Consider the following 23,111-nt stretch of genomic DNA (forward strand, 5'->3'; position numbering starts at 1 on the left):
GTACACGAGGTCCCCATACCCCCCCTTACCCCTCACATCCCTGCCCCCATCCCCCTAGTCCCTCACCCCTTCCCCTCCCCCAGGTCTTGGCAAAGAAAACACATAGATACAACAAGATAATCGAGAATCAAAACTAATTCATGAGGGTGAGAACCCTTTCCTCGTCCAAAAGTGTTGTTGTCCTTTAACGTTCAGTCATTGAGGATCAAACTACGAGCATGGTACGGTAAGGCTTGCAGATATATCTCTCAGGTTTCCAAAAAGAATCGACGTTGTGATGGAGACAGTTTAGAAGTGAGGTTGTCCATGTGCATCATACGATGAAAATGATTACGCCAAGGCGCTGACTGCTCCAACCAATTAAGTAAAATAACTTTTTTCCCCACCAGCCAGGCCTTTTTGACCAGAGTACGCCAACCCACTTTTCTAATAACAGACTGGGGAATGCAATCGAATAAAATCAGCTGCGGGGTGATTGTGAATTGCACTTTCAATAAATGCTGCAAATAGTTTATAATTTTCCCCCAGAACAATCGTATGAGAGAGCAGGCCCAGAATGCACAAGATAGGGTACCAATAGCGAGGTGACATCGGGGGCACATGGAATCTGAAATGAGACGTGCTTGCCAAGCAACCTGTGGGGAGACAAAGGCCCTCCGCAGAAATTTATATTGCATTTCCCGGAAATACATATTGTCAGTGGTCCTTTTTAAGTTCCCCATACAAGCAGAAAAAATTGCCACTGAAAGCGTGAATACTCCATCTTTTTCCCAACGCTCTACTGAGGTAATATACATGCTTTGTGACATCCAGTTGGAGAGCTCTGTAATACATAGAAAGAGATAGAGGTCTTTGTCTTTCCAGGTGTAAAAAAGATTCTAATGCTAGAAATTGAGCGGGACTATGACAGTCAAGCTTTAACACCAATATATAGTGCCTGAGTTGGATATAGCCAAATAACTGAGCTGCAATTAAGCCATAAATTCGTTGTACAGTGGGAAACGGCATCAATGCTCCCTCAGGATCCAGCAAATGTCCCAAATGGGTAATGCCTTTCTGTGCCCACCCCCGTAGGCTCGTATCTTGAGAGCCCAGGAGAAATTCTGGGTTTCTCTACGGGGAGAAGGTACGGACTACATTGGGGCAGACCCAATTGCTTGGTAAGGTACATCCAGGCCTTTCGAATTGGAACAATCAGTGGGTTGTGAGAAAGCACAGGCGGCAACTCTTTGCTCGGCCCCATCAAGACACAGGTAAGCTCGAGGGGAGTACATTCTGCCAAAATATTGATGTAGAAGGATGAACCCAGTATCCATTCCCGAATGAGATGAAGATTCGCAGCCACACAGTAAGAACTGAAATTGGGGACGCCCATGCCTCCAGCACCCCAGCGCAGAGTTAGCCAAGACAGTGGTACACATGCCCTCTTCCCCTGCCAAATAAAGTGCCTCAGCATTTTTTGCAGGGCGATATTGTCACAGCGCCTAAACATCAGAGGGAGATTTTGCAACACATATAACCACTTAGGCAAAAGGGTCATCTTAAACAAATGAATACGCCCCCCAGGGAAAGTGGCAAATTTTTCCAGAGACTTAGTTTTTCCTTAGTGTGCTGGAGCAATCTCGGGACATTTAAATCATACATAGCCGACAAATCCAAGGATAAACCTATCCTCAAGTATTTGATTGCGCCTTCCGCCCAATGCAAAGGGAAAGGACCTCCCCACTGTTCCCGGAGAGTCGATGGGACACCCAATGCTTCTGATTTATCCCAATTGATCCGCAGCCCAGAAAATACCCCATATTCCTGCACCACACCCAATAATGCCGGTAAGGAATGACATGGACTAGTAAGAAATACCAATAGGTCATCCGCAAAAGCGGCATACTTAAAGACCTCTTTCTGTCCATGGGCCTGAAACAGCAGCCCTCGGATCATGGAGGAGGCCTGAATGGCCAATAATAAAGGCTCCAGAGTCAGTAAGAAAAGTAGGGGGGATAACGGAGATCCTTGTCTAGTACCTCGAAACACTGGGAAAGAAGAGGAATATTGACCATTCACCATCAGTGAAGCAACCGGGTTCGAATACAAAAGTTGGAGTGCTTGATAGAAAAAACCTCCAAACCCCATCTCCCCTAGGAGGCCAAACATAAATCCCCACTCCACACGATCAAAGGCCTTTTCTGCATCTAAACTTGCAATGACGGGGAGCCTGAGGAGAGGAGAGAGAGAGAGAGGCTCTTCAGTGTTCCTGGAACCCTAACAGCGCTGTAACCTGCACTACTACCACCTGAGAGAACAGCTGAGTGCTGACTGGAGGCGGGACCAGTGACGTCACCGGAGGGACTGCCCATAAAATCGGCAGGCAAGCGACAAAAGAGCTGGGGAGCCTGAGGAGAGGAGAGAGAGAGACTCTTCAGCGTTCCTGGAACCCTAACAGCGCTGTAACCTGCACTACTACCACCTGAGAACAGCTGAGTGCTGACTGGAGGCGGGACTAGTGATGTCGCCAGAGGGACTGCCCATAAAATCCGCAGACAAGTGGCGCACTGCCGCCGCCAGCACGCGCCTAAGCCGCGTGCTCCCAAGGGGTGTGCGGCTTTGCCCAACTTAGCCCGGGAAGACTGGAAGACCGGGAAGATCAGAAGTTCGGTGGAAGCAACTGAAAAGTGAGTTCAGGAATTTGAATATTGGTGAACTTTGCTAGTCTAGTTCCTCCCAGATTTATGGGGAGGAAAAGAAAAGTCAAAAGTTTCCCCATATCTCCTATAACACCGAGAGGGCTGATGGATGACCATGTCTTTCAACAGGTCGGTTCGCCAACAGAAGACAGTTCAGGGGGACAGTTTTCGGCCTCCCTGAGTCCTGGCGTGGGACCACCACTCCCCCCACAACCTTCGGTAACATTACCAGATAGGTTTTACATCTAGAACCTTGCAGCCACCAAAAAGGAAGTGACTGTGTAGATTCTCAAGATTCAAAAACAAGTGATCAGCTATCTAATTCTGAAGGAGTATCAAAGAGGCCTGAGCAGTGGCCCTCTGATCCACCTGAAGACGTCACACTTAAGGACATTTGGAAAATGATGTCTAAGATGAATGATAACGTTTCTCAATTGAATATGTCTTTGTCAATGATAGTAAATTCAAATAGATTACAGATAGGGGAACAGAAAAATGGTGTGTCTAAATTGAATGATGAAATGGTGAAAGTTACAACTAAATTAAAATTACTGGAAGATACCGAAAACATTCATATAAGAGAGAGTTTTTCTATACATAAAGAATTGGAGAAGATAGAAAATATGATGAGGTATAAAAATCTACGTCTGATTAATTTTCCTCAGATGAGACTTTTATCTCCAATGGAAATGTTTAAAAAGTATTTGTGAGATATATTACAATATGAAGATAGATATACCATCAATATTCAAGATCTTTTATTTTCCAGAAAGGTTGGTAAGACAAAATGAGGAAAAAGTTGAGACTTCAACTATTGGAGTTTCCACTTTCCTCGAGGAATCCATAGATATTATACAGAAAAGATCTTCTTTATTGGTTTCTCTTCAATTAGAAATTGACAAGGACAAACTGTTTAGAGATTTTCTCAAACATAAAGATCTTAATTTTTGTGACCAGAGAATATTTATGTTCCCAGATTTCTCAAGAGCCACGCAGGCTAGGAGGAGACACTTGCTTACCTTGAAAGCAAAATTGCTGGCAATTGGGGATAGTTTTTTTTTTTTTAAATTTCCCTGTATTTGTTTTGTAACCTTTCAAGGAAACAGGTATAGTTTCTCTGACCCATTACATTTGGAGACGTTTTTGCATGATAAACAAATAGAAGGAGGTAGTTTAGATGGTCCAAAAGAAAGTTAAATATCACTCTCTCCTCAAAAATGGTATTTATGTTGAAGTAATATATGTTTTCTCCCCCTTTTATTGGAGATGTAATTGAGATACATAATATTGAGATATATGTATTAATATATTTAAGTTAATTATTTGATATCATCATTACTTATGTATATTTTTGTTTAAAGAACTTTTGAATGAAAATTGAATAAAGAATAAATAAATAAATACATACATAAATAAACTTGCAATGAGAAAAGGAGCACGGTGTCTAGTGCATAAGTCGATAGCCACTGCCAGACATCTTATGTTAGTCAAAGCATAACGTTTTTGAACGAAGCCCACCTGTTCCGGTTGGGTCAGTTGTGGAAGAATAGTGCCCAACCTGTCCGCCATAATCTTTGCTAGGAATTTGTGGTCTACATTTAGTAGGGAAATGGGGCGATAAGAAGCAGGCTGTAATAAATCTTTCCCTGGTTTAGGGATCAAGGTAATATGAGCCACATTTCCATGAACTGGGAAATTTCCCTTCGATATCAATGCATTAAATACTAATGGAAGAAACGGGGAGAAGGGCTCACTCAGGCAGTACCTATTAGAGATGTGAATCGTGTGATCGATAGTCTTAACGATCGATTTCGGCTGGGAGGGGGAGGGAATCGGATCGTCACAGTTTGGGTTTTTTAAATATCGTGTAAATCGTGTAAATCGAAAACCGGCACACTAAAACATCCCTAAAACCCACCCCGACCCTTTAAAATAAATCCCCCACCCTCCCGACCGCCCCCAAAATGCCTTAAATTACCTGGGGTCCAGTGGGGGGGGAGGGGAAGGGGAGGGCGGGAAAACCGGCACACTAAAACAACCCTAAAACCCACCCGACCCTTTAAAATAAATCCCCCACCCTCCCGAACCCCCCCAAAATGCCTTAAATTACCTGGGGTCCAGAGGAAGGGTCCCGGTGTGATCTTTTACTCTCGGATCTCCGTGCGTTGTAGAAATGGCGCCATTTTGTTTTTTTGTCCCCCGACGTCAGGAGCGTAGGAGATCGCTCCCGGACCCCCGCTGGACCCCCAGGGACTTTTGGCCAGCTTGGGGGGCCTCCTGACCCCCACAAGACTTGCCAAAAGTCCAGCGGGGGTCCGGGAGCGATCTCCTACCGCGAATCGCTTTTCCGTATGGAAAATGGCGCCGGCCGTACGGCAACACGATTCGACTGCAGGAGGTCGTTCCGGACCCCCGCTGGACTTTTGGCAAGTCTTGTGGGGGTCAGGAGGCCCCCCCAAGCTGGCCAAAAGTCCCTGGGGGTCCAGCGGGGGTCCGGAACGACCTCCTGCAGTCGAATCGTTTTTCCGTACGGAAAAACTATTTGCGGTAGGAGATCGTTCCGGACCCCTGCTGGACTTTTGGCAAGTCTTGTGGGGGTCAGGAGGCCCCCCCAAGCTGGCCAAAAGTCCCTGGGGGTCCAGCGGGGGTCCGGGAGCGATCTCCTACGCTCCTGACGGGGGACAAAAAAACAAAATGGCGCCGGCGCTACCTTTGACCTGTCATATGACAGGTCAAAGGTAGCGCCGGCGCCATTTCTACAACGCACGGAGGTCCGAGAGTAAAAGATCACACCGGGACCCTTCCTCTGGACCCCAGGTAATTTAAGGCATTTTGGGGGGGTTCGGGAGGGTGGGGGATTTATTTTAAAGGGTCGGGGTGGGTTTTAGGGTTGTTTTAGTGTGCCGGTTTTCCCGCCCTCCCCCTTCCCCCTCCCCCTTCCCCCGATTTACAATTTTTTGACGATAAATCGGGGGAATTGTTATTGTATCGAGGCTCTAACGATTTTTGACGATTTAAAATATATCGGACGATATTTTAAATCGTCAAAAAACGATTCACATCCCTAGTACCTATTTTATTTTAAAAGTGCTCGTGGAAGGGTTTGGGGAATGGGGAGTGCTTAGCCCATCAGGGCACATGTTTTACAAATCAGCTGGGGGGTATGAGAGTCAAGCCGCAGATCCGCACATCACTTTTTTTTCCTATTGTCACAACTTAACTGGCTTTATTCTTTTGAATATAGCCAGTTAAGTTTAAAGTTACCCAGGAACATGTTCCTGGATAACTTTAGACTTGCTCCTGGGGTCGGTTAGAGTTAGCCAAAAATCTTGTTCAGATGACTCCTAATATTGTAGTTAAGGACAAGTTTCCTGGCCAGCTTGTCCCCGCCCCAGAATGTTCACAAAATGTCCATTACTTAGCTGGATAAGTACTGGGGATATTGAAAACTCACTATTTAGCTGGATAACTTGTGAGTTATTGAGCTAAATGCCTTTGAATATTGGCCTCTTTATATCTAATAGCTTCTATTAGTTATGATTTGCCTGAAAAATGATCAGTTTGACCAGAGCTGTTTCAGGGTCCAGTGAAAGCTCACTGGAAGTACATTAGCATTGTGGATATAATAAAGCATTTTTCAGAAGTGGTGCTTTTTAAATTGTCTTCCTATATCCTTTTCACCGCTATGAATAATGTATTAAGATGTTTTGCTGTTCTTCCATTTCTTCAAGTATTGCTCATGGAGGTAATTTCTTCAAATAGCTAGATTTTGTGCATATTCTCAGGCCGATAAAGACGCGCAGAAAACGGGTGCTCAGTATTGAGCGCTCGCTTTCCTAACATGTGCCCATCCACCTCTCTTGGGTGTGCAATACAATATTTAAATGAGGGGTCACGCTAAAAAGGAGGCACTAGGGACAATTGCGTACCCCTAGTGCTTCCTTGGCAGCGGAAGCCCAGGAGAGGTGGCTATCAGAGAGATAGGAAAATGACGGGTAAAAGAAAATCTGATCATATAACACCTGTTCTCAACCAATTACAATGGCTCACAATTGAGAAAAGAATCAAATTTAAAGTCCTCTCAACATTACAGAAAGCAATTTACAAAGCAGACTACACTGCACTTGATGACATCATTCATATACATTATTCTCTACGCACAACAAGATCAACTAGTAAACTACAACTAGTGACTCCATCACTTCCACATGCCAAACTCTCTTCCACCAGAAACAGAGCCATTTCCATCATCGGCCCAAAGTTATGGAATTCATTACCTCAGTACCTCACCGTTCAAGAAAACCCAAAATCTTTTAAGAAAGACCTGAAAGCCTGGCTACTCTGCCAATCTCATAATGACAGCTTGCACAATGATCTCAAAACATAATACCACAGCCTTCCATAGCCTCCTATCATTCAATCCTCCCCTCTGACAACTTATCCTGCCTCCTACAGATGTCTACTACTGTTCTACTATTGTGCTTGAACTCAGTCTTTTCAATGTACCTATCCTTTGGTATATCTTGCCTTGTTTATATTAATATTATATGACAGTTCTCAGCTGAAATTTAATGTGGACAAGTGCAAGGTGTTGCATATAGGGAAAAATAACCCTTGCTCTAGTTACACAATGTTAGGGTCCACATTAGGAGCTACCACCCAGGAAAAAGATCTATGCATCATAGTGGATAATACTTTAAAATCGTCGACTCAGTGTGCTGCAGCAGTCAAAAAAGCAAACAGTATGTTAGGAATTATTAGGAAGGGAATGGTTAATAAAACAGAAAATGTCATAATGCCTCTATATCGCTTCATGGTGAGACCACACCTTGAATACTGTGTACAATTCTGGTCACCACATTTCAAAAAAGATATAGTTGTGATGGAGAAGGTACAGAGAAGAGCAACCAAAGTGATAAAGGGGATGGAACAGCTCCCCTATGAGGAAAGGCTGAAGAGGTTAGGGCTGTTCAGCTTGGAGAAGAGATGGCTGAGGGGGGATATGATAGAGGTCTTTAAGATCATGAGAGGTCTTGAACGGGTAAATGTGACTCGGTTATTTACACTTTCGAATAATAGAAGGACTAGGGGGCATTCCATGAAGTTAGCAAGTAGCACATTTAAGACTAATCGGAGAAAATTCTTTTTCACTCAATGCACATTAAAGCTCTGAAATTTTTTGCCAGAGGATGTGGTTAGTGCAGTTAGTGTAGCTGGGTTCAAAAAAGGTTTGGCTAAGTTCTTGGAGGAGAAGTCCATTAACGGCTATTAATCAAGTTTACTTAGGGAATAGCCACTGCTATTAATTGCATCAGTAGCATGGGATCTTCTTAGTGTTTGGGTAATTGCCAGGTTCTTGTGGCCTGGTTTGGCCTCTGTTAGAAACAGGATGCTGGGCTTGATGGGCCCTTGGTCTGACCCAGCATGGCAATTTCTTATGTTCTTATGATTAATAGCACTTTATGGATTTTTCCTCTAGCAACTAATCCAAACCTTTTTAAACCTAACTACACTAATTGCCATAATCAGATCCTCTGGCAATGAATTCCAGAGCTTAACTATGTGCTGAGTAAAAAAGAATTTTCTTCAATTTGTGTTAAATGAGCTACTTGCTAACTTCATGAAATGCCATCTAGTCCTTCTATTATTTGGGAGAGTAAATAACTGATTTACATTAACCTATTCAAGTCCTTTCATGATTTTGTAGCCCCCCTCAGTCCTGTCTTCTCCAAACTGAACTAACTACTAACTTGTTTAGCCTTTCCTCACAGGAGAGCCATTCCATGCCCTTTATCGTTTTGGTCACCCTTCTCTGAACTTTCTCCAGCACAACTATATCTTTTTTGAGATGTGGCAACCAGAATTGTACACAGTATTCAAGGTGCAGTTTCACCATAGATCGATACAGAGGCATTATGACATCCACATTTTATTTGCCATTCCCCCCTTAATAATTCATAACATTGTTTGCTTTTCTTGATCACCACAGCACACTGAGTCAGCAATTTCGATGTATTATCCAATATGACGCCTAGATCTCTTTCCTAAGATAGAAGCTAACAAATCTTTCCTAAGATAGAAGCTAACATTGTGTAACTATAGCATTGGTTATTTTTCCCTATATGCATCACCTTGCACTTGTCCACATTAAATTTCATCTGCCATTTGGAAGCCCAATCATCCAGTCTCACAAGGTCCTCCTGCAATTTATCATAATCTGCTTGACATATAATTACTCTGCATAATTTTGTGTTACCCGCAAATTTCATCACCTCACTGGTCGTATCCCTTTCCAGATCATTTATAAATATATTAAAAAGCACTGGTCCAAGTACAGATCCCTGAGGCGCTCCACTGTTTACCTTCTTGCACTATATAAGCAGCCCATTTAATCCCACTCTTTGTTTCCTGTCTTGTAAACAGTTTGCAATCTACAAAAGGACATTGCCTCCTATCCCCTGACTTTTTAGTTTTCTTAGAAGCCTCTCATGAGGAACTTTTTCGAATGCCTTCTGAAAATCCAAATACATCACATATACTGGTTCACCTTTGTCCACACGTTTATTCACCCCTTCAAAAAAATGTAGAAGATCTGTGAGGCAAGACTTCCCTTGGGTAAATCCATGCTGGCTGTGTCCCATTAAACCATGTCTATCTAAATGTTTTGTGATTGTTATTTTATAACAGTTTGCATGATTTTTTCCCACACTAAAGTCAGGCTCATTGGTCTATAGTTTCCCTGATTACCCCTGGAGCCCTTTTTAAATATTGGGGTTACATTGTCCACCTTCCAGTCTTCAGGTACAACAGATGATTTTAATGATAGGTTACAAATGAATTGAAATAAGTCAGAAATTTCATTTTTTAGTTCTTTCAGAACCCTGGGGTGTATACCATCCGGTCCAGGTGATTTACTACTCTTCAGTTTGGCAGTCTGGTCTATCATATCTTTCAGTTTCACCGTGATTTGGTTCAGTTCATCTTAGTTGTCACCTTTGGAAACAGTCTCCGGAAAATTTATCTCCCCAACATCTTCAGTAAACACCAAAGCAAAGAATTTGTTTAGTCTTTCCATGAAGGCCATATCTTCCCTAAGGGCCCCTTTAACCCTTCGATCATCTAATGGTCCAACCAACTCCCTCACAGGCTTTCTGCTTTGGATAAATTTTAAAAAGTTTTTATTATGAATTTTTGCCTTTATGGCCACCTTATTTTCATATTCTCTCTTAGCCTGTCTTATCAATGATTTAGATATTTTTTTGCAAAACTTATACTTTATCCTATTGTCTTCTGATGGATCCTTCTTCCAATTTTTTAATGAAGATCTTTTAGCTAAAATAGCCTCTTTCACCTCACGTTTTAGCCATAATGGCAATTAATTGATCTTCCTTCCACCTTTCTTAATGTGTGGAATACATAAGGACTGTCCTTCTAAGATGGTATTTTTTTTTTAACAGTGACCACACCTGTTGCACATTCTTAATCTTTTCAGCTGTACCTTTCAGTTGTTTTTGGTTTTGTTTTTTTTAACTATTTTTCTTATTTTATCAAAGTTTTCCTTTTCAAAATTTAGTGCTAGAGCCATGGATTTACTTATCAAAGTTTTCCTTTTCAAAATTTAGTGCTAGAGCCATGAATTTACTTTCCAGTCATTAATTCAAATTTGATCATATGATCACTATTGCCAAGTGGCCCCACTATCATTACCTCTCTCACCAAATCCTGCATGCCACTGAGAATTGGATCTAAAATTGCACCCTCTCTAGTTTGTTCCTAAACCAATTTCTCCATAAAATGACCATTTATTCCATCCAGGAACTTTATCTCTCCAGCATGTCCTGATATTTCACTTACCCAGTCAATATTGGGGTAATTGAAATCTCAAAGTTCCACAAGGAGTTCTTTAGAGGGTGTATATTTATTCAGCAGAATTTCGAACGGCAATTCCACTTTCAAACAGCAGACATCTTATAAAAGTCCCCCGACACGGACCCGTGTTTCGCCGTGACTGCGTCGGGAGGGACAATAGGCATCAAAGAAATCTGAAAGGGAATACATACAATGAAAGTGGAGTTGCCGTACGAAATTCTGCTGAATAAATATACACTCTCTAAAGAACTCCTTGTGGAACTCTGATGTTTCCTTGCACTATTGTGTTCTCTACTACTTGCTAAGTGCAGGTTGTTGCTTTTTGTGGTTTTGGTAATTGAAATCTCCCATTATTACTGCACTAACAATTTGGTTAGTTTCCCTAATTTCTCTTAGCATTTCACTGTCCATCTCATCATTTTGGCCAGGTGGAGAGTAGTATAAGCCTATCACTATCCTCTTCCCCAACACACAAGGGATTTCTACCCATAAACATTCAATTGTGCATTTAGGGACTGATGCAAAAAAGTTAAGAACATAAGAAATTGCCATGCTGGGTCAGACCAACTGTCCATCAAGCCCAGCATCCTGTTTCCAACAGAGGCCAAACCAGGCCACAAGAACCTGGCAATTACCTAAACACTAAGAAGATCCCATGCTACTGATGCAATTAATAGCAGTGGCTATTCCCTAAGTCAACTTGATTAATAGGCATTAATGGACTTCTCCAAGAACTTATCCAAATCATATTTGAACCCAGCTACACTAACTGCACTAACCACATCCTCTGGCAACAAATTCCAGAGCTTTATTGTGTGTTGAGTGAAAAAGAATTTTCTCTAATTAGTCTTAAATGTGCTACTTGCTAACTTTATGGAATGCCCCCTAGTCCTTCTATTATTCGAAAGTGTAAATAACCGATTCACATCTACTCGTTCAAAACCTCTACTCATTCAAGCCCTCTCATGATCTTAAAGACCTCTATCATATCCCCCCTCAGCCGTCTCTTCTCCAAGCTGAACAGCCCTAACCTCTTCAGCCTTTCCTCATAGGGGAGCTGTTCCATCCCCTTTATCATTTTGGTTGCCCTTCTCTATACCTTCTCCATCGCAACTATATCTTTTTCGTTGTGCTGAGTGTTCAGCGCCCACTTTCCTAATGCACCCCAGGTTCCTCTCCTGAGGGCATGATGCAATATTTAAATTAGGGCTCGTGCTATCAAGGAGGTGCTAGGGGCATGCCCCTAGCACCTCTTTGATAGCATGCACCCAAGAGAGGTCCATTGTTGGTAGCTGTGCGCCAATTAAGAAAACAGACACTGAATTTATCAGTATCTGTTTTCCTAACCAGCGTTCATGCACGGGTTAGGAAAATGGACACTGATAAATCCAGCATCCATTCTCCAAACCAGCACCAGAAGGAGTGTTTAAATTAATATTAAAGTGTCGGGCATGTAATATTAATTTATTCACTCCATCACTTATTGCCGATTGGTCCGTTCACTGTCACATATCAGTGAAAGGACCAATCCCTTTTCAGAAGGCTGTCTTGAAAGGGGATTGATCCTTTCACTGACAAATGTCAGTGAAAAGGACCAATGAGCAATAAGTGAAGGAGTGAATAAATTAATATTAAGTGCCCAACAATTTAATATTGAATTGATTTATACATTCCTTCTGGTGCCGGCAATCAGGTTCAGAAAATAGACGCTGAAGTTATCAGCATCTGTTTTCCTAACCTGTGGATGTGCCAGGGGTTCAGGAAATGGATGCTTCCTGTACCCGACTGCCGGTGCTTTTTTTTTTTTTTTTAAAGAGTTGTTCCTCTTACTTATTATCCCAGCGATATTAAGTAGGAGGCAGTACAGAAAAGCAGGGGATTTTTTCCTCCTTTCTATACTAGTTTTAGGAGCACTCAGCAATTAACGCCTACTCCGGGCAGGTGTTAATTTCTGATCACTAAAATGTATGTCCTGGATGCACATTTTTTTTTTTTTTTAAGAACATAAGAACATAAGAAAATGCCATACTGGGTCAGACCAAGGGTCCATCAAGCCCAGCATCCTGTTTCCAACAGTGGCCAATCCAGGCCATAAGAACCTGGCAAGTACCCAAAAACTAAGTCTATTCCATGTAACCATTGCTAATGGCAGTGGCTATTCTCTAAGTGAACTTAATAGCAGGTAATGGACTTCTCCTCCAAGAACTTATCCAATCCTTTTTTAAACACAGCTATACTAACTGTACGAACCACATTCTCTGGCAACAAATTCCAGAGTTTAATTGTGCGTTGAGTAAAAAAGAACTTTCTCCGATTAGTTTTAAATGTGCCCCATGCTAACTTCATGGAGTGTCCCCTAGTCTTTCTACTATCCGAAAGAGTAAATAACCGATTCACATCTACCCGTTCTAGACCTCTCATGATTTTAAACACCTCTATCATATCCCCCCTCAGTCGTCTCTTCTCCAAGCTGAAAAGTCCTAACCTCTTTAGTCTTTCCTCATAGGGGAGTTGTTCCATTCCCGTTATCATTTTGGTAGCCCTTCTCTGTACCTTCTCCATCGCAATTATATCTTTTTTGAGATGCGGCGACCAGAATTGTACACAGTATTCAAGGTGCGGTCTCACCATGGAGCGATACAGAGGCATTATGACATTTTCCGTTTTATTCATCATTCCTTTTTACAATAATTCCCAACATTCTGTTTGCTTTTTTGACTGCCGCAGCACACTGAACCGACGATTTCAATGTGTTATCCACTATGACACCTAGATCTCTTTCTTGGGTTGTAGCACCTAATATGGAACCCAACATCGTGTAATTATTGCATTGGGAGTGAATAGCTAATAGCCTCATTCACATGCATTTGGATGTGATAAGCGCTATTAGTTTCACTCTGCATTGGATGTGCATTGTAGAGGCACTAATCCCCTTATTGTGCCTATACACCCCATGCACTGTGTTGCATCAGCCCCTTTTTCTCTTGCTTGATCTTTATCCTGTTGGACTCTATGCCATCCCAGACATGAAGCGCTACCCCACCACCAAATTGCTCCTCTCTATCATTGCAATATAATTTTTACCCTGGTATAGCACTATCTCATTGGTTATCCTCTTTCCAACATATCTCTGAGATGCCAATTAAGTCTATGTCATCATTCACTGCTATACACTAACTCTCCCATCTTACTTCTTAGACTTCTGGCGTTAGCAAACAAACATTTCAAAGTATGTTTTTTGTTTGTGTTGACATTCTGCTTTCAGTTGACAGGGATAAATTTGAATCTTTTAGCTCAGGTGAGTCTTTAATTATAGGCACTTGGTCTACTTTTCTTATTATTAGAACCTCTCTGTTGGGATGCCCTATTTCTAATGCATCATTAGTATCCTTTGAAGATACCTCCCACCGAACCATGCGCTGCTGAGCAACTGTCGTCTTTATCCGTTGATTTAGTTTAAAAGCTGTTCTATCTCCTTTTTAAAGGTTAGCACAAGAAGCCTGGTTCTACTCTGGTTAAGGTGGAGCCCATCCCTTTGGAAAAGACTCTCCCTTCCCCTAAAGGTTCCCAAATTCCATATAAAATTGAATCCCTCTTCCTTGCAACATTGTTTCATCCATGCATTGAGACTCCGGAGCTCTGCCTGCCTCTGGGGACCACGCGTGTTCCGGAGGCAATGCAACAGGACTATTTCAGTTATGCTGCTAATATAGAGGTAACTGGGGAGGAAGGATCAGAGTCAGGGGAAGAACAGCAACCCACCCAGAATGTCTTACCTGGCCCCTTTGAGTAGAAGAAGGGGGGGGGGGTGACTTGGGGAGCTTGAGGAGGGCCCAGATGGAGGATGACTCCTTTAAGTGGGCCCAGGAGCATATACAGAAGGTATCCTTGGAGCACAGGTTACAGACCCTATTCCCTCATATTTTGTGATGAAAGCGAATCTACTTTACCAGGTCATAAAGGGAAGTGTGGAGGGGAAATTTATAGAACAACTCCTAGTTCCCAAACTGTATTGTCAGAAGTTCATACAACTAGCACACAGCCAACTCTAGGGGGTCAACTGGGGGAGGAAAAGACCCAAGAGAAAATATTATCACAAATATTGGCTGGTCCTACATAAACAGGTCATGTTGTATTGCTGGTCCTGCCCTATCTGCCAACGCACAACACCTGCCAGTGTACTAGTGTCACCTCTCATACCAATGCCCATAATTGAGACCCCTTTTGAAAGGAAGGACATGGACCTTGTGGGGCTATTAGGATATAACTGCTCAAGCAAATAAGTACATCCTCATTATTCTGGACTGTGCCACAAGATATCTGGAGTGCAGGTAAACATGAGTTGCAAATAGCAATAGTATAAGTAAAAAAGAGACTTTGAATTATCCATTGGACCTTCATACCACCCTTACAGTTTTTAGAACATAATGTTCATAATGTTGTTCAAATAGCAACCTGTAGGGTCTTATGTAATCATCGGCCCTTTTTTGTGTTTTTCTTAACAATTTTAACCGTGATAGCTTCCACCAATACTATTTTATTATTTGAACAACATTATGTTGTAAAATCCGTAAGAGTGGTATGAAAGTCCCATAGATAACTCTGTCTCTTTTTTTACTATTGCTATTTGCAACTCTTGTTTACCTGTACTTTGGAATAATTCGATTTTCCAGATTGGGCTCTTCTTGATGACAAGATATCTGGAGGCATTATTGCTACAGAATATGAAGACCCTTATAGTGGTGACCTCCCTAATGAAAGTTTTTTTCATGGCTTGGGCTGCCCAAGGAGACCCTATGGATCTGGAAACCCCATTCATGTCTAAAGTAATGAAACAACTTTGCGCTTTGCTCAAGGTAAAAACTCTGCATACTTCATCGTATTACCCACAGACCTATTGCCCTGTTGAATGCTTCAGTCAGACGCTCAAGCAGATGTTGAGGAAATTTGTGGATGAAGATGGAAAGTATTGGGATGCATTGCTGCTCTATGTGCAGTTTGCAATCTGGGAAGTACCACAGAGCTTATGGGATTTTCCTTTTTTGAGTTACTGTATGGGAGGATACTGTTAGGAATTTTGGACATGGCTTGCAAGACTCGGGAAGATGAAGGGGGACCCCGGGAAAAATCTTGTTGACTACGTTCTCTGAGTGCAAGATCTACTATGAAGGCTGGGAAGGCGGTCTGCATATGCCTAGAAAAAACTCAGGGTATCCAAGCCCAAACTTACAAACACCTCACAGTCCAAAGAGTATTCCAGCCAGAGGGCCATGTTCTTGTCCTCCTGTCATCTTTGGAAAGCAAAGTTTTCTCCAACACTTCATCAAAGATTGATGAAGTATTGGAGAAAACAGGGCCCGTAGATTACTAAATAGCCCAGCCAGATGATGAAAAGAATACGCAAATCTACCATGTAAACCTTCTGAAGAAGTAGGTTGTACAGGGGTGTGGAGTGGTACAAGGAGAATTTGGCCCAGAGGTTGCACCTGAAGTTCCTTTCAGAGAGCAGATGTCCACTGCACTATCAGCTGACTTAAAGCAGCTGGTAGAGCAAAACAAGGAGATACTGCCTGGTCGTACTCATCTAGTGCAGCATGACGTCATTTCGTTTCCTGGAGTTGTGGTACGGCAATGACTTTATCAGATTCCCGAGGGCAGGCGCCACATCATTGAGACCAAAGAAAAGGAAATGTTCTGACTCTAGGTTATACAGGAGTCAAACAGTGATTCATCCTCACTTATAGTGTTGGTGCCGAAGCCAGATGGGAGCATAAGGTTCTGCATTGACTTTAAAATGGACAACAAGGACTCAAAACTTGATGTGTATCCAATGCCATGAGTGGATGAACTGATAGAGAATATGAGATCAGCCTAGTTAATCTCTACCCTGGACCTTACATAAGAGTATTGGCAGGTGCCCAGGGGAGCAGGCAGAGATCCTCCTTACCCCAAGACTTGTTATGTTTAAGGACTATATGTTACCTGATGTTAAAGTGAGCTGCACTGATTGTTTTGATTTTGGTTTTTCCACTGTAAATAAACTGCACCTAAGGAACACCAGAATCCGCCTCCTTATTTCTCAGGCTGTTCCCTATCTGCTATCATACAACTTACCACAAAGATTAAAAAGGAAACCGAGTTCTCAGACAATTTTACCTGAATAATAAATCTTCAATCGGAATAATAAAGCTTCATAATACTTCATCATTAAGTCAGCATTCAAAGAGGATATATATGATGGCTGTTTTGTTTGTCTCAATGCAGTGGGCTTTGGATTTTCCCTGATTGTGAAGATACTGGTAGGGGGACATTGATATAGAAACATAGAAACATAGAAATGATGGCAGAAGAAGACCAAATGGCCCATCCAGTCTGCCCAGCAAGCTTCACACATTTTTTCTCTCATACTTATATGTTTCTCTTAGCTCTTGGTTCTATTTCCCTTCCACCCCCACCTTTAATGTAGAGAGCAGTGATGGAGCTGCATCCAAGTGAAATATCTAGCTTGATTAGTTAGGGGTAGTAGCTGCCGCAATAAGCAAGCCACACCCATGCTTATTTGTTTTACTCAGACTATGTTATACAGCCCTTATTGGTTGTTTTTCTTCTCCCCTGCCGTTGAAGCAGGGAGCTCTGCTGGATATGCGTGAAGTATCAGTTTTCTTTTTTTCTCCCCTACCGTTGAAGCAGAGAGCTATGCTGGATATGCGTGAAGTATCAGTCTTCTCCCATGCTGTTGAAGCAGAGAGCCATATATATATGGCTCTCTGCTTCAATTTATTTGATTAAAGCTGCTGATGAAGCCTTTATGGGCAAAACATGTTGGGTTAACATGAAGTGTAAATTCTTTGTTTCTACTGATAGGTCATCTGGAAGATTGATGAAGAAGTATTATGAAGGATTATTATTCAGCTTAATTTGTCTGAGTACTTTCTTTCCTTTTTAATCTTCTTTTGAAAAAAGCTTTTTTCTTTCTTGTCCTCTATCTTTTTTTCCCATTTTTCTTTGTAACATTTGTTTCCCTTCTTTTGAATTTTTGATATTTTTGTAGATTTGTTTGTATTTTTCTGTTGGTAGTGTTTGTCGTTGCTCTGTGTGTATATATAAAATAATTTTGCTTTTTGTGTTTATGTATAGTTGTCATTTTTTGGGTCCTCATTCAGCTATGTTTTTCATATGTTTGCTTTGTGAACCTTTAGATGATTTTTCTGGTTTGATACATATGATTGAGTTTGATTTTTTTGTATTTAGTTATCTTTATTAATTACCTTTGCTCTGTTTTGATATTTCAATAAAGAATGTATAGCTTTATTTATGTTTTTGTGAGTTCCTCACTAGCCATATGATTTTGAAACCATTTTTCTGATTTCATAGGCAAAAGATGCCTAGCTTTCCTGCTTTAACTGTCATCAGCCTGAATTTACCTCTCCAGAAACTTGTTCCTTGGGCAATCCATTACTCTGTTGTATTGTAGTCTTAAGAAATGCCATAATAAAGAAAATGGATTGTATAGTTGTAAAGCTGCTCCAAGTGTCAAAGAACAACCTCCTCTTTTGCTGAGACTAGAATGTGGTTTCCTCATTTGTTGAGACCACATAAAAATATTTTACTTAAAACAGGAGATTTTCCATCTTTTTATAAGTATCACATTGCATACCGAAAGCTAATATAATTATAAACTGAGATATTGTGAGTCAAACAGACAGGCATATCATAGATAATTAATTTTGTTATTTCTAACTATTATGTTATTAAACTGGTACCATGCTTAAAGTTCTATGCAGTAAATATAAACATGCTAAATATTGATTATCTATCCCAAGAGTACTAAGATTTTCATTGGTTTCCATTATTATTAGCATCATGAGCTGAAGACATTGATTTGTCTTCACAGGTCAGGTCCTATTTAAATATTTACATTTTAAAGCATGGTCCTTGGTTGTTCCTAATTCAGATTGAAGGGGTAAAATGTCATTGTGAACTAGTTCTTGGGAGGTAGGCTTCAGACCTTGGGACTTTTTTCATGTTCCAGCCTCTCTGGATTTGCTGGAGGGGACAGGTTTGTGTGTGTATGTCTCTCTATGGTGGAAGGGTACTGCTGGCTCTGGCAGGGTACTACTCTGATGTGAAAAGTCTTTCTTGGATTTAGGGGTGGGGGTGGTAATGCTGATGGGAACCAATCTCTATTTTTTTTCTCTTTCTCTGTCTCATAGGAGGACAGGGAGAGGTTTGTTTACTTTCATGGTGTACTTTCTTGTTCTTCCAGTTTATCTGTATGCAGAGGCTGCACAGCAGGAGGCTCGGAAATCACTGCCCGCCATTCGCATTGGCCAATACGAAGCACTTTCTGAGAAGGTAATAGCAGCTGAAAATTCTGTATACTAGGAATGTGCATTCATTTAAACCTAATAAGAAATCTGAACTGAACCAGGCACTTTTGTTTTGGATTTTGGAAAATGAATATGAATTGTCATTGCCCCAAAAATTAACAAAAATGTTTATTTGCGTTCTGAAAAGTTTTCAGAAAGGGACGAGGCATGGTCTGGGTGGCGCATGAACATTCTGGGATTTTAACCTGAAATTTATGCATAAATACTTACGTACACTGGGGTGTGCTAGCATTCCCTGCCACGTAACTTTATTTCTACTACGGATTAGGGGTGTGAATCGTGTGATCGATTTTGGCTGGGGGGGAGGGAAATCTGATCGTCGTGTTTTTTATTTTTAAAAAATCGTTAAAAATCGTAAATCGGGGGGAGGGCGGAAAAACCGGCACACCAAAAAAACCCTAAAACCCACCCTCCCGAACCCCCCCAAATGTTTTAAATTACCTGGGGTCCAGTGGGGGGCTCCCGGCGCGAACTCCCTCTCTCTCTGGCCACGGCTGCATTGAGAAATGGCGCCGGTGGCCCTTTACCCTTATCATGTGACAGGGCAAAGGTAGCGCCGGCGCCATTTTGGTTCCTGGCTCCCGACGTCACGCGTGCAGGAGATCACCCCCGGACCCCCGCTGGACCCCCAGGGACTTTTAGCCAGCTTGGGGGGCCTCCTGACCCCCACAAGACTTGCCAAAAGTCCAGCGGGGGTCCGGGAGCGACCTCCTGCACGCGGGCGTATTGCCAATCTTCAAAATGGCGCCGGTGCTACCTTTGCCCTCACTATGTCATACGGGCTGAATCAAATACTGGGTTAAGGCACCTGAGGCAGACGCTTATGAGATACCAGAAAAGGTGTTGGTTAGTATAGATTGCAGGATGGTGGCCATTTGTCATGATCCATTAAGGAGTGTGTATTAACTTAGCTGCCAAATCAGCCTGAATGTAATAGGGATGTGCATTCGTTTTTTATGAATTAGACAATGTCAACGATATTGGGCCAGATTTTCAAAAGGTTACGCGTGCTAAACCTATTTTAAAAAGGCCCGGCGGTGCGCATAAAGCTCCGGGATATGTGTAAGTCCTGGGGCTTGAAAATAGGGGCAGGGTGGGGGCAGGGAGGGGCTGTGGGGGGGTCAGTGACTCCTGGCACAGCGGCCATTTGCCACTGTGTTAGACATTGCATGCCGGCAATCGGCCGGCGCGCACAACTTATGTCTGCCTGGAGGTATGTGTGAAAGTTAAAACAAAGCTTTTTGGGGGGCTAGAGTAGGCTGGGGGGGAAAGGTTAGGGGAAGGGGTGGGAAGGTTAGACTAGGGGGGAGGGAACGGGGGAAAGCAGTGCGGCTCAGCACACGCAAGGTGCAAGGTATATAATAAACCAGGCATGCGCAAGTTATAAAATCAGGTGTGCATGTGCGCGCGCCAGGTAGCACACTTTTTAAAAATCTACCTCATTGTCTAAATTGTCTTGGATCGGATGCGCCAAATTTTTTGCCGAAATTTCGGCAAAATTTGTATTTCGTGATAGTGTGCACTAATGGAGTTACTGCGTACTAAATATCTGTTAGTGCGCAGTAATACCAATTAGTGCGCACTGTTTTCTAGCTAATGAACTCCTCTGAATTGATACTTTCTACTTTTTAAGTTGCATTTTTTAGTGCGCACTAACATTATTTACAGAGCACTAACACATACTTAGTGCGCTGTAAGTTCTATTAGGGCGCACTAACTAACCTGTTCGTGCACACTAATGAGCCTTAATGCGCATTAACATCTAGCTAGTGCGCACTATCTCGTTTGGTGTACTGTGCACTAATGCTGAGATAGTGTGCACTAACTGGTTGTTAATGCGCATTAAGGCTCATTAGTGCGCACTAACGCACTTCGATGGAAGTTGCCGAAAAAAAACCAAAAAACCGAACCATGCTAAAATGAAATTTTTCACGGAGCAGCCAATCTGAAGCCCGACCCGATATTTTTAAATGAAGCACATCCCTAGAATGTAATTTACTCTGATGTGCCTCAAAGGTGGCATATAATTAAAATAAATAAATACAAACATAAACTACTAGCCCTGCAAATAGATGGTAATAGAGTGTTGTGGCCATACCCAGCTATTGCCAGCCATGAGAGCTGCGGGGGCTAAGTCATGACACATAGAAGGGCTGATGCTGGTGGCACAGATGCCTCAGGCAAGAGCCTGGGCAGAGTTACAGAAGTGGCAGATCTTGGTAATAGTAACAAATATTGAAAAGTGGAGAAGGATTGCATGTGATCAGCAGGAGAACATGGGCCAGTGATAAGAGATAGATGAGCATCGTATAGAAGGAATAGGTGAAGGCCTGCTTTGTCCTTGGCCAGAAGAAAGGGGGGTAAGGTTCAGAACCTTGAACCCATAGTGGCAAAGATGGGTGAAGCGTCCAGAACAGTAACATAACTAATTCTGGTGAAGCTAGTAGGAGCCCCTGGGAGTGTTCTCTTTTGATTGTGAAGGGCAGGGTTTACTGGAATTGGTTTGCACTGAGAGAAGGGCCCAAACTTTGGAAAGCAACATGGTTCCAATGGCATCTGGTGAGCTCTCACTGGTCATTGAAAATCTGGGGAGAGGGTATAATCTTGCACTGGAAAGTACACATAATTGCAGCAGGTTTCCAAGTTGAACAACCTCTGGCATGTTAGAATAATGTACATAGGGAAGTCAAATCCATAACTTCGGAGTAGGGATTGGCTCTAAGGGCTGGATCATTGGGGCTGGGTGTGCTCTATGGCTAAATGAGGTACCACCCACCCCTAGGGATAGAGGTAACTCTGGACATGAGCTGGCCCTTCCTCTGTATTGCCCAAGTATGGTGCTCATCTCTTCACCCTCCTGTATCTGGGTGACTGGCACAGTGATTGAGACTAGTATTGCACAGACTAAACTAGAAGCAGCCAAAAAGCTTTATTATAAACTCCATGGGGGCTCCAAAATACTACATCCTTCTCAGATCAAGCCTGAAAAGGAAATGCAGTGCTTCTTGCATATGCTCAAAGTAGCAGAGGAACTACCCTAAGGTACCAAGACTGACTCAGAGTGGTGGTTTCAGCAGTTGTGCTGGTGATTGAAAACCAAAACAGAAGGAGAAGAGCAATGCAGTGAGAAGAGTAGCTGTAAAACCCTTCAGATGTATCTCGAGGACTAAATGGTGGACAAATGGTATGACCAGCAATGTGCAAAACAATGGATGGCCAGGGCAAGGGAAGAGCAAGAGTCACCGTTGGTCACTATGTACCATAGTGCAAATAGGTTAAAACATGTATTATTAAATAAAAGTTACCCTTACTGCAAGAAACAGTGCTGGGCAGGGCTTGGCAGAGACAGCATGATGCTCTTTTGTTTTGGTACTGTCTCTCCCCCTGGTATCAGCTGTTTAAAGTTGAGAGATAGAATGGAGCAGCTGGTTAATGTCATGTTAGCAGTCCAGTAATGATAATGTCATAGCCTGGACTCTTAAAGGTTATATCAGCAAGGCAGGCATAAACGTTAAAATAAAAGAGATCAAAATAAAACAAAACTAAGACAGAGTAAAATAAAGGCAAGAGGGCAAAAGGACAAGCAGCAGAGGGCACTTGCCAAGCTTCTGCAGCAGTGACAAGTTACTACAGCTCCAACATGACATACTACTGCAGCACCCCTCCCTGGGAATGATAGAGGCACATCGGAGCACATAGCACAGCAGGGACAGAAGCAAGGAATGCTGGAGTAGCTTCTGCTGCTTGGCTATAGGAGAGAGGGTCCTGGAGAGAAAGATGAATCCCAGAATCAGTCCATGTAGCTCCTGGGAAACATAGTTTAAAAATAAATATGTGGACCTGATTGAATGTTGGGGTGACCACTGTTAGCCCTCATCACTTGTGCAAGGCTGGTTTGGTGTGTTTATATAGCCATGGAAAGCCCCTGTGTTGGGACTCTAGTCTAAACAGAAATCCAGTCCGGATTTTCCTGCAGGCTCCCTGTATGTGTATTGTAGAGCTCAAAAGCACAAGGGCTAGCCTTGTGGCTTTTATCAGTAATTTGCCTAGTGTAGGAGCACTAAAAAGTAAGATGACAAGTCCCTAGAACCTTGTTTGGAGACAATACAGCTATTTTTAAAATATAAGGAAAATTAAATAGAAGTGGCTGACACCTCTGCCCTGTCACCAG

At 42.4% G+C, this 23,111-nt stretch overlaps 1 protein-coding gene across 3 annotated transcripts in view; it reads left to right on the plus strand.

Moving 5' to 3' along the window:
• Positions 1–23,111, plus strand: part of FTCD (formimidoyltransferase cyclodeaminase) — a 296,425-nt gene that overhangs the window by 15,634 nt on the left and 257,680 nt on the right. For all 3 annotated transcript variants that reach the window (XM_029606737.1, XM_029606736.1, XM_029606738.1), the window contains exon 4: positions 18,817–18,905. In XM_029606737.1, the coding sequence (XP_029462597.1) occupies positions 18,817–18,905 (89 nt within the window). The remainder of the gene's footprint in view (positions 1–18,816; positions 18,906–23,111) is intronic.

This window comes from Rhinatrema bivittatum, chromosome 6 (assembly GCF_901001135.1).
Source record: "Rhinatrema bivittatum chromosome 6, aRhiBiv1.1, whole genome shotgun sequence".
Taxonomy (NCBI): Eukaryota; Metazoa; Chordata; class Amphibia; order Gymnophiona; family Rhinatrematidae; genus Rhinatrema; species Rhinatrema bivittatum.